At 46.6% G+C, this 12,863-nt stretch overlaps 1 protein-coding gene across 9 annotated transcripts in view; it reads right to left on the bottom strand.

Annotated features, from left to right (window-relative positions):
* The window catches only part of LOC146870867 (SWI/SNF-related matrix-associated actin-dependent regulator of chromatin subfamily D member 2-like), a 1,426,174-nt gene that overhangs the window by 737,279 nt on the left and 676,032 nt on the right, over window positions 1–12,863 (bottom strand). For 6 of the 9 annotated variants that reach the window (XM_085647047.1, XM_085647050.1, XM_085647059.1 and 3 more), the window contains one exon: window positions 1,302–1,424. The exons of the other annotated variants lie outside the window; for them this stretch is intronic. In XM_085647047.1, the coding sequence (XP_085503173.1) occupies window positions 1,302–1,424 (123 nt within the window). The remainder of the gene's footprint in view (window positions 1–1,301; window positions 1,425–12,863) is intronic. 9 annotated transcript variants of the gene reach the window in all.

Raw genomic sequence — 12,863 nt, 5'->3', positions numbered from 1 at the left:
AAATGTACAGCTAACTATAACATGTGTGAAACCTATGGTTTTTTAAGTGAATTTGCAAGGTTTTTTAAATGCTAATTCCTAACTATAACGTGTGTGAAACCTATGGTTTTTTCAGTGAATTTGTACGGTTTTTTAAATGCTAAGTTATGTATTTATTTTGAATTTTTTTTTCTGATTTTTCACCGTGCGCACACCCTGCACCACGCACCGAGCGCCCACGTTGCGCAGTTCATACCGTGCGCGCCTCGCCTTTTATTACACAGTAACAATTTTTTTTTCTCCCTTGCGGGTCCTTCAATTTATTTAATAAATGTGATTGTTATTTCGTTTTTTTTTTTTATATATATAGCGTGAAGCTTGCCGTCATGTCCGGATTAGTTGTGATGCCTGACGTGTTTCGGGCCAACCTCGACCCTTGTTCACAGGCTATAGCAGGAGGGGCGTAGAAGCCAAATGGATGCTGGTGTTGTAGTGACTTTGAAGCTCCACTTGATTCCTGCTATAGCCTGTGAATAAGGGCCGAGGTTGGCCCGAAATGCGTCAGGCGACGGCAAGCTTCACGCGTCAATAAAGAGCTTTTGTCCAAGCTACCTGCTGTTGTGCTCGTCCTCAATTCTTTGGACAAAACTTGGAAATATATTTACGGCTGTCCCGCCGAGAGGCACGCTGCCGCCAGATTAATTTTTGAATGGAGCTGCAGGGGCACCGAACTGTTCATCGCCCCGCTCCAGCAACAACAGGGAAGGAGCTTGCTAATTATGTCTGGAGGCCCACTGGAGGGCACTGCACAAAGAATTTCCTCTGAAATGAATTCTTTGAAACCATAGGAAATCAAGTACACCCACTGGAGGGTAGAGTGCTACGCTTCTACACTACATATCCCAGCATGCTGTTCGAAAAACGGACTCACCTGCGAGAGCTCAACGAGGGGCGTAAAAGCCAAATGGATGCTGGTGTTGTAGTGACTTTGAAGCTCCACTTGATTCCTGCTATAGCCTGTGAACAAGGGCCGAGGTTGGCCCGAAACGCGTCAGGCATCACAACTAATCCGGACATGACAGCAAGCTTCACGCGTCAATAAAGAGCTTTTGTCCAAGCTACCTGCTGTTGTGCGCGTCCTCAATTCTTTGGATAAAACTTTTATATATATATATATATATATATATATATATATATATATATAAAATTATATTCAAAGTTTGCCATTTATGAACATAATTATATTCACAGACTGATGAAACAGAGGCTTACATGACTTTGAGAACCATATTTAATACAAGAAAATGCAAGTCTGAAATTACCGTCAGAGGCTTCTTGATTGCTTCTTTTATCTCCATTCTCTTCCTGCCAATGGTCAGGTCTAGCTTGCGTTCAAATGCAAGCAAGTTCATGTAGGCTTGAGATTCTGGAACAAGATCTCGTATCTTGAAAACAAAATGAGCGAAATTCAAACAAACTAAAAACCAGATTCTCTTTTCAATTCCACATTTTGTCAAACAGCTTTGTCAGGTTGGAAAAATAGGTGGTCATACCTCAGTATAACTGCGGGGTCCTTGATTCATTTTCCTGGCTATCTCAAACTTTTGTTCAACTAGGGGCTCAAGTTTTAGACCCCTTGAAAAGAGATACATTTTCTCATCTTGCCTGTCAGAGTCCAAGTTGATTAATTTCAGTATTGCCAGAACTCATTGACTGCTACTTAACACTAGGCAAATATCAAGCGTACTATTTATTAAGCAAATTGAAGCAAATAAGGAAAAGCTTCTTACCTGTCACTGACGATCTCTGTCCTGGCAATCCTCGTCTCATTTCCTTACCAGGATTATAAATCCTGCAAGCCCAGTAGGATCCCAGAACACTTTTAAAACATTGTAAAAAACTCTGAATGCAAAAATCTCTGTTCAAAAACAAAACAGAGGTAAAAGATTGACAATATATTGACTAGCCAGAGTAGAGGATGATGCTGTTTTTAGGGCACCCAGCCCTAAAAGTTCCAACAAGGCAACATGGACCACGAGCTAAAGGAGCTCCTTGCTGATTGAAGTTATCCTTCATAATCCTAATCCCTTGGACTGTGTGGGGCTCCCTTAACACATCTAGTGTCTGCGGCACTAGACCGGGGTTATGTTGATCCAACTTAGGGGCCGATTACGATCCTGGAAAAACCCGGTACAAACCGTGGGTCGGAGCGTTTTCTCCGTCCGACTCGTACCGGGTTGTAAAACTTTACAAACATGCAATTACGATTCGTACGGAAACACCATTTCCGTACGAATCGGAAAAAAGACCAACCGACAGAAAAATACATACAAATGTGATCCGGGACACCGCGGACGTGACGTCCGGACGGAGTTAGGCATGTTTTTACGTACCAGCAATTACGATTCGCACCGACTGCAGTCCGGATGGGAATATTTTTACGGCACCCAAAAAGTGCCGGAAAAGCTAAGTACGCGGCGATGCGAGCTGATTAGGGGGCCCGGTACGTGCCGTACCCCCCCCGCCCCCGTATGTACAGGGCGTACCCCCGTACCCCCCAGCCCCCCGTATGTACGGGGCGTACCCCTGTACCCCCCAGCCCCCCGTATGTACGGGGTGTATCCCCCAGCCCCCGTATGTACGGGGCGTACCCCTGTACCCCCCAGCCCCCCGTATGTACGGGGCGTACCCCCACCCCCGTATGTACAGTGCGGACCCCCAGGGGGTACGCTCCGTACATACGGGGGCTGGGGGGTACGGGGTACGCCCCGTACATACGGGGGGCTGGGGGGTACGGGGGTACGCCCGTACATACGGGGGGCTGGTGGGTACGCTCCGTACATACGGGGGCTGGGGGTACGGGAGTACGCCCCGTACATACGGGGGGCTGGTGGGTACGCTCCATACATACGGGGGCTGGGGGGTACAGGAGTACGCCCCGTACATACGGGGGCACGGGAGTACGCCCCGTACATACGGGGGGCTGGTGGGTACGCTCCGTACATACGGGGGGCTGGGGGGTACGGGAGTACGCCCCGTACATACGGGGGGCTGGGGGGTACGGGAGTACGCCCCGTACATACGGGGGGCTGGGGGGTACGCTCCGGTCATACGGGGGGCTGGGGGGGGGGGTACGGCGCGTACCGGGCACTTGTTTGGACATCTCCATGGATGCTATGGGAGTTCGCTCCGGACGGTCTTTTTTCCATGCAGTTGTACAATCGGACGGATGGGACGGATCGTACTTGCGCATTGGGACTTCAGTTTTCCCATTTGTACGTAAAAATGTCCGGGGACGTGTCGGAGACTTTTCCCGACCCGAGGACGTGTGGGGGAATTTTCCCAATGCGATTCGTATGGACTTTTTCCCATACGAATCGTACTTGGCAGTTTGTACGGCGCTTTTACCATTTGTACGGAAAAAAGTCCAGATTCAATTGGGTTGGGGAAATTTTTTCCAGGATCCTAATCGGCACCAAAGTCTGTAAAAAAAGAAATGTGAAGGTTTCCCCTCACTGTGAGAGAGTTGTGCCTCCCTCGCCCAGCTGCAGCCTGCTGTTGGAGCTGGGACACGGAACAGGCAAAAGTGGCCTAGATGTGGATTCCAGGCGGTGGTGGTGAAAGAGTTGAGCTGCTAACCCGCCACTGGACCAGAGAAGTGTGGGACGTTGGCCAGTTCAGAAACCAGGAAGGCGGCCTGCCATGTGAGGGCCAGAGGGTGCTGACGATGTAACACAGAAGTGATCTTCCACCTGCCAGAGAGGATATGTCATTGCTCACAGGCTGGCGCGCTTCAACGGAAGGCCTGTACAGAATCCTGGAAACACACAGGTAAGCTGACTGGAGCAGAGTTTGTTCCTCCCTTTTTCCTTCTGTGGGCAATGCTCCCTCCAAGTTTGGCTCACCCCTGTCTGTTGTCCTTGCTGATTCGACGAGCAACCCCAGGAGAGAAAAATTACTGACCAGAGGTGAGGGGTCTCTCTGGGGTCCACGCTAGACACTGCACCATCAGTGGGGGTGACAGTCTTGGAGGTCCCGGCTCTGTGTATAGCCAATATTCTGAAGCCCTGCCATGACGAACAGATTTTGGTCACTGCCTTCATCTCCTCCCGCACTTATGAGGAAATGCTCAGCATCCAAGTGGTGAATTCGTTCTAACAGTTTACCTGAAGCTGAAATGGTGGTGTGGCTGTGGGTGCTCTGGCACCAATGGCTATGTTAATTAATAAGACAATTTATCTCAGCCACAGCCATGGACAACAAGTCCTCGGGTTCTAGACAGCAAGACCGAATTCATAGCTTGGCTAGGCACTCACACGCTAGGGGAGAAGGCCAGGATGATCCCACACAGTACTCACAAGTTCATCTTCAAGAACCGGTGATAGCCCCATGAAATGATCCTAAAAGAGATTCAGGACGCACAAAGGACTTTAGAGGACAAAATAGGTGGAGTGGGTTCAGAAATCTCCCTTCTGCGACAAGACATCAGAAACTTGGCTGATCAGACCAAGGAAGCGGAGGAACGTATTTCCACGATGGACCATGGACTGACTCAGAGTCCTCAAGACATACTATATGAAATTAAAAGACATTGCCTTGCAACTTGAACGCAGGCCAGAGGACGTTGAATCTTGATCCCGAAGAAATAACCTCATGGAGGGTAATGAGGGTCCCAGCCCCACACAATTACTTCTAGAATGCTATAAATCCTGGTACCCAGAGAAGGAACTTTGCACATGCCCTATCCTAGAAATCCTGGTACCCAGAGAAGGAACTTTGCACATGCCCTATCCTAGAAGGAGCTTAACACTTACTGCTGCCCAGGTCACAGCCGGCGGTCCCTCTCCACCCCATATTCATCAGAGTCATGAATTTTGCGGACAGAATACTTAAAGCAGTGCAGGAAAGCAGGGAGGTAAATTGCACCTCTTCAAAGATTTTAATTTTCCTTGACTACACCAAAAGGATTCAACTGTAGTGTAATCCGTTCAAGAGTGAAACGAAAATTGAGAGCAATCCAGCTTCGCTATGTATGTTACTTTACCCTGCAAAATGTAAAGTTATACATCAAGGAAAATCACCCTTTTTTGAAACCAGTGAAAATGATTGAGAAGAGGCGGAGGAATGTGCGAACAATCAGAAGACTCGCGGATTCCGTGGACTTAGAGATGGAACTGCCTTGGAGCTACCCACCATGACAGGCGTGGATCACTGACAGAATATCGAGGAGCAGGATATTGAGCTGCCAGAATATCGATGAGAAAATATCGAGTGACAGAATATCTACTTCCTAGCTCCAAAGAGGTAAGTACAAAAATATTGAATCCTAAATATCGTTGTCAATAATAAAGTTTGCTAAAATATCGACTTTTTTAAATATCTTAAAAGTTATATAAAATTAATTAAATAATCAATATAATTAAGTAAAACATATTAAAAATAATTTAAAAAACGTTAAAATTAATCAATAATAAATGTAATGTAAAAAAAGATAAACATACATTTGTATTTTTTATTATATAGATTAACTTATTATTAAAAAATAATTAATATGTTTAATTATAAAATGTAAAACAATTTAAAATATAATTAGATATATAAATAAACCTATAATATTAATATAAAAATAAAATATAAGGTAAAACATTAAAATATATATATTTTTTAATAATATTTTACACTACATTAAATATAACAATACTGAAGACGCTGTATAGCGTAAAGGATAAAATTACTATTTCCACTCCAACGAGTGGTACAGTAGGGAAAGTGTTGGACAGCGGGTGGGAATAATGTACTATTCCCACTCCACCAAGTGTAACAGTAGGGAAAGTGTTGGATAGCGGGAGGGTAAAAATTACTATTCCCAGTCCAGGGAGTGGAACAGTAGAGAAAGTGTTGGATAGCGGGTGGGTAAAAATTACTATTCCCACTCCAGCGAGTGCAACAGTAGGGAAAGTGTTGGATAGCAGGAGGGTGCAAATTACTATTCCCACTCCAGTGAGTGCAACAGTAGAGAAAGTGTTGGATAGCGGGTGGGTAAAAATTACTATTCCCACACCACTGAGTGCAACAGTAGGGAAAACGTTGGCTAGCGGGTGGGTAAAAATTATTATTCCCACTCCAGTGAGTGCACCAGTAGGGAAAGTGTTGGATAGCGGGTGGGTAAAAATTACTATTCCCACTCCAGTGAATGCAACAGTAGGGAAAGTGTTGGATAGCATAGGGGAATAATTTAGTATACCCACTCCTGCAATATAATTAACATTAATTAACAAGAAATTATTTTTTCAAAATTAATTTACCTCGCACCATTTTCCCCTATAAACATCACCTACGATATTGTAAAATATTAATAAATTAACATAATTAACAATTAATTAATTAACTAATTACAATTAACAGTAAAATCTAAATTAATTCACACAATTAACACTATAAAATAACTTTTTATAAATATAATATAAAAATAATAAAAATTACATTAAAACTAAATTACTTCCTCCCCTCCTCCCCTATAAACCCTCAACCCACTCCTCAAAAAAGTACACAATTAACATATTTACGAATTAATTATTAATAATTATCTAATCAATTAGTAATTAATTAAAAAGAATTAACACAATTAACATAATTACCAATTAATTATACATTATGAATACATTTATAATTAATTAATAATAAATTAATTACCTTAATTAAAAATATAAATGATAAAATACTAAATTATTAATTAATAAATTAATTAATTAATTAATTTAAATTCAATTACTTCCCACCCTATTCCCCTATAAACCCACAACCCGCTACAGAATTAAATTACGCAAAAACAAATTAACATATAATTAATTAATTCTAAATAATAAAAAAATATATATTATAATTAAATTACTTCCCACCCTATTCCCCTATATACCCACAACCCGCTACTGAATTAAATTACGCAAAGATTATTTAACATAAAATTCATTGCTTTTAAAAAATTCAAACATACATTACAAAAATCATACATACTTTTTACACATATACTAACACTTAAAACACCCCCCAAAAAATCGATATTTTTAACAACTATATTATGATTGTTGATATTACTAACTTCGATATTATGAAAAACGATATTTCTTACCTGCATTTCGATATTCTGCACCACTATATTTTTGTAAGTCGATATTTAAAACTCGATATTTTGCCATATCGATATTTAAAATTCGATATTGTGACTGATTACCGACAGGTGTTATAGACAATTAACTAGAGAGTGGAAGAAGACGCTAGGCTGGTTGAAAACATTGCAAGATGGAACAGAGGGGTGGACCCTCCTCCACTGGGTCTTGAGAATATGAGGGGGGTACACAGAAATGGGGATTGGAGGGAGGTGATCACCAGGGAAGAAGTGGTCAACCCCAAAGAGTGTATAAACATGCTGAAGAATTACATGTTGGAACTTTGGGGGAGGGGTGGAGGGTTTGCATCAAGCAGACACTAAGGGGTCGATTCCGATCCGGGTCGGACAGCTCTCAGAGAGCTGTTCGTAGCCTTACCGTGCGACCGACACATACCCGTAGCCGGTCCGTCCTGTAGATGAAGTACGATGCGCATAACTGCCAAAAACCCGACCGACACGTAGGCTGTAATTCAAGCTTCATTCTCCGTCCGAGCTGTACCTCAGAACGCCAAACCGAGTCGCCCGGAAGCAGTATATCCATAGCAGTTTCCGCCCTGACAAGTATGATGCGTACTTCCTACGTGCCGGACGGGTCGCCACGTACGGCAAGTCACAGCATCCGGAAAAGAAGCATATCAGCTACGGTTCGTGCCACAACTCAATCCACGGCTACGAGACGGACCAGCTTGCAACTGGTACGAGATGGACCAACAAGCAGCGTGTACGAGACGAACACATCATGAATCCCATCGCACAGGTCATACCAGTACTCTACATCTATGACCGGATCAGGAACCGACGCGGACGGCGCAGAGGGTAAGTCAGACACCTACCACACAAACAAACGACGCGTACCCGCAAAATGGCACACACACACAGGGGATCCACATCCTGGCCACTAAAACCAGGCCACCATAGGGGTTGTATGGCCAGCACCACTACCACCCCCACCCCTAGGGCTCATGTTGACCATCACTAATGCCACCCACACTCATAGGGGACCTGTTGCCCATCACCCCTGCCACCCCCACTCATAGGGCTTATGTTGCCCATCACCCCTGCCACCCCCACTCATAGGGGACCTGTTGCCCATCACCCTGCCACCCCCACATAGGGAACCTGGTGCCCATCACCCCTGCCACCCCCACTCATAGGGGACCTGTTGCCCATCACCCCTGCCACCCCCACTCATAGGGCTTATGTTGCCCAGCACCCCTGCCACCCCCACTCATAGGGGACCTGTTGCCCATCACCCCTGCCACCCCCACTCATAGGGGACCTGGTGCCCATCACCCCTGCCACCCCCACTCATAGGGGACCTGTTGCCCATCACCCCTGCCACCCCCACTCATAGGAGACCTGTTGCCCATCACCCCTGCCACCCCCACTCATAGGGGACCTGGTGCCCATCACCCCGGCCACCCCCACTAATAGGAGACCTGTTGCCCATCACCCCTGCCACCCCCACCCACAGGGCTTATGTTGCCCAGCACCCCTGCCACCCCCACTCATAGGGGACCTGTTGCCCATCACCCCTGCCACCCCCAATCATAGGGCTTATGTTGCCCATCACCCCTGCCACCCCCACTCATAAGTGACCTGTTGCCCATCACCCCTGCCACCCCCACTCATAGGGGACCTGTTGCCCATCACCACTGCCACCCCCACTCATAGGGCTTATATTGCCCATCACCCCTGCCACCCCCACTCATAGGGGACCTGTTGCCCATCACCCCTGCCACCCCCACCCATGGGATGGGTGATGCGCCACACATCCATCATACTCCAACATTAGGTAAGTCAGCAAAATACATCCCCCTAACATCATGACAACAGTGTGTAGTCTGTGACAAATGCCCACAACAGTGATTATGACTTTGAACATACAATGTAACTAACAGCACATGTGTGACCAACAAGTGAGTGTGGCCTACACAAGGCAAACATCACTATAGGACTGTGTCAATGTAAAAATAACACCCCCTCACTGCAGAACAAAAGTTAAGTGTGGGGTTCCAAACTGCAGCAAAAGTCGAGCATTGTGGTGATAGGGTCTAACCCCCCCCCCCATCACAGTGACCAAAAGGTAAGTGTCATCATGGTCAAAGTTGCAAATGCCAAACAGCATGTATGATTCATGGTTCCAACACATGAAACACTTTTGGGGCAAAGTAGTGGTTGTGTCCCATACACACAGAGATGTGGTGAGGCTAACAGTGCTGTGAAAACAAAACATACTCTCGGCCATGTACAGACAAGCACCACACATGTATGTATGTATGTATGTATTTAATGCTTATTAAGCGCAACTGTCACCCGAAAGGGTATCCTGGCGCTGAGACCGTATCTAACCATCAGGTGAGGTGTATTACATTGCTCTTGGGAACAGGTAGGTCTTAAGATCCCTTTTGAAAAAGGGCAGATCTTGGCTACTCCTCAATGCCAGAGGTAAAGTATTCCATAATGTGGCGGCCGTGAAACTAAAAGCGCGGCCGCCCATCCTCACTCTATTAATCCTGGGAATCCTCACCAGGAACGCCGAGAAGGATCTCAGAGGTCTGGCAGCTTGATACCAAGAAAAAAGATTTTGGAGTGGTATTGGTCCTAGTCCATGCAGAGCTCTGAATACAAGGCATGAAGCCTTGAAGGCAATCCTCTGCTGGACCGGTAGCCAGTGCAGATCGGCTAGTGCTGCAGATGAAGAAGCAGAACGTGGCCGAGATAGAGCCAATTTAGCAGCCATGTTTTGGATCCTCTGCAACTTTAGGATCAGGATCTTAGGAGCTCCCAGAAGTAGTGCGTTGCAGTAGTCTAGCCTACTGAGGATAGAACTTTGCACTACCTCTGCTCTGGCTCCCCGGGGGAGTATTGGTAGGATCTTACGTAGGGCACGAAGCAGGCCCATACAGGTTGCTGCAGTCCTATTTACAGAGGTATCCAGCTGTAAATTGGGTTCAAACCAAACTCCTAAATTACGAGCCGATTCTGCGGCTTCCACCGAGCCCGGAATAGAGGTTGGCCAAAAGTCATCCGGTAGCAAGCAAGGGAGACGGTCTAGGGAGCAATAGAGTACTTCCGTTTTTGACCCATTAAATTGGAGTGAGTTAGCTCGCAGCCATTCTGCTGTAGCCGACATACAGCGGTGAAAGGTGTCCCTCGAAACTATCTCAGTGCCCTCAAATGAAAAAATCAATTGAGTGTCATCGGCATAATTGATGACTGATATGCCAAATGACTTGATCAGGTCTACCAGGGGTCGGAGATATAAGTTAAAAAGGATCGGGCTGACCGCCGACCCTTGGGGGACACCATGGTTCACCTGTCGTGTGGCTGATCGAAATGGTGGTAATGCCACAGCTTGCTGTCTGTTGCAGAGATAAGATGTTAGCCAACTTAGAGCCAGACCGTTTACTCCCACGCTTTGAAGACGGCCCAGAAGAACCTCATGGTCCACCGTGTCGAATGCGGCTGACATGTCAAGCAGCACTAAGAATGCTGACTTACCCCTGTTGACGCGCGTTCGTAGATCGTCCAACACGGTAACCAATGCGGTCTCAGTGCCGTGGGCCGGTCTGAAGCCAAATTGGGCTGCATCCAGACAGGAATTTGTTTCCAGGAAGTTGGACAAGGCTCTCGTGACCCACCTCTCGAGAATTTTTATCGCAAATGGTAAAAGCGAGATGGGTCTATAGTTGGCAGAGCATAGAGGGTCTAAAGAAGCCTTTTTTAGCAGTGGAGTTACTATTGCCAACTTCCAACTGTCTGGGACTAGCGCTGTAGTCAATGACTGGCAGCAGATGGAATAGAGTGGAGGAAACAACTCATCTTGGAATGCCTTCCAGATCTTATGAGGCATTGGATCAAGTGGTGAACCTGAGGATACGCCATTGGCCAAGACACAGAATTCCTCTAGCGAGGGAATAGGAAAACAAGACATCTGAGAGGAGTCTACCTTGTTGTTATCCCATGCGGGTACCGAATGGCAGGGGGATTCCAAGGGGAGGGATAAAGACGGCACAGACTGTCCGGGTACTGAAAGTCCATTCAGTATGGTCCTAATTTTATCCTCGAACGCGAGGGCCAAAGAATCACAAAGTTCCTGGGAAGCCGGAATGGCTGGTACTGTACAAGACGGGTTAGATAGGTTGTTAACCAGCTTGAATAGAGTCTGCGATTTATTAGAGGCCTTCGCCAAGGTATCTTCTAAGAACTTTGCTTTAGCGCTTCTTAGCTGGGTCTTATATACCTGCAGGGCCGCTTTATATGCTGCCCTATCCAGCTCCTTATACCCTCTCCTCCAGGTACGCTCCGCCTTTTCGCAACGGAGCTTGTGCTGTCCAAGATCATCAGTGAACCAAGCATTGGCTCCTCTAGGTCTGTCCCTCACCCTTCGCAAAGGGGCCAACTCGTCCAGAGATGTCAAAATTTGCTGGCAAAGGACAGCATAGCTCTTGTCCACACTATCCTCCACCAGAAAAGTCCTTGGCAATAGAGTGGGTCGAATCGGCTCCCTGAAAAGGCGAGACCATTGTCGATTAAAGTTAGTGCCGCCCGGGTTACTTGATTTTAGCGGAGCAGGCAAAACAATAGACATATTGATCAGTGAATGATCGGTCCAACACTGATCCACGACCTCTTTCACTACAACCAATTCCTTCTCAGCAAATACCAGGTCTAAAGTGTGCCCCTTGACATGAGTGGGTGACAAGACCAGCTGTGCAAGTTGAATATTGCTACACGCTTGGCAAAGTTCCCTATAGGCCAGATCTTGAGGGCCAGAGGGCCAGAGGGCCAGAGATTAAAATCACCCAGTACTAAGAATTTAGCATGAGAGTTTGAGAGGTCATAGATCAAATCGACCAATGACTGAAGGGCTGTTGTGGTCGAAGAGGGAGGTCTGTAGCATAAAAGACCTGCTATCAAGGTACCGCCCTGGGCCGTAATAGAGAAGCCCATGAGCTTGAACCCTAACACCTCTTTTACCACCAGTTCCCAAAGGGAGATTGAGTCTCTGAAAATCTAACCTACTCCACACCCCCTACCAGAAATTCGGGGAGTGTGTCTTACGAGGTAGCCAGGTGGGCAAGCCCAACCGAGTTCCATCCCACAGTCTGCCGAAGCCCAAGTTTCGGTCACGAATAATATGTCCAGATGTAAAGATTCTATTAGAAGAGCAATCTCAGCATAATGCTTAACGAGAGAGCGAACATTCAGCAGGCCACAGGAAAGAGTCCTATGAGAAGATGGGATAGACAAACATTGAATACCAGCCGCAATAAGGCACGATGAATCGTAAGAATCCTCACGAGTATCTGCCAAATGAGAGGTAGCAAGCACGCCGGGAGCACCCGGGACGCGAACGGGCGCAAACGGGCTTACCTCTGGCGCACCTCCGGCGCGTCTACGGCGCGTCCGCTGTACGCCTGTTCGCCCATATCTATTTATAGTATAACGCCGCGCGGGCTTCCGGCTGCTAGAGCCTCTAGACCCGACCAATATGGCGCCTGAGAGTGGCCCAAGCGTCAACACCCACCCAAGATGACGGACGGAGCACCACGACCCTACTACCTAAGTCCCGCAAAATGCGAGTGAGGACACAATTATTATGCAGGTAAGCCTAACTATGCCCCTAGTTGCTGTACTGACAAGCGCCTGATGATTAGGCAAGGAAAACAACAGCGCGATTACAAGTAATATGCCCAGGAATATACAAATA

The sequence above is a fragment of the Triturus cristatus genome, chromosome 1_1 (genome assembly GCF_964204655.1).
Source record: "Triturus cristatus chromosome 1_1, aTriCri1.1, whole genome shotgun sequence".
NCBI classification, from domain to species: Eukaryota; Metazoa; Chordata; class Amphibia; order Caudata; family Salamandridae; genus Triturus; species Triturus cristatus.
This window is presented reverse-complemented; position numbering and strand designations above follow the sequence as displayed.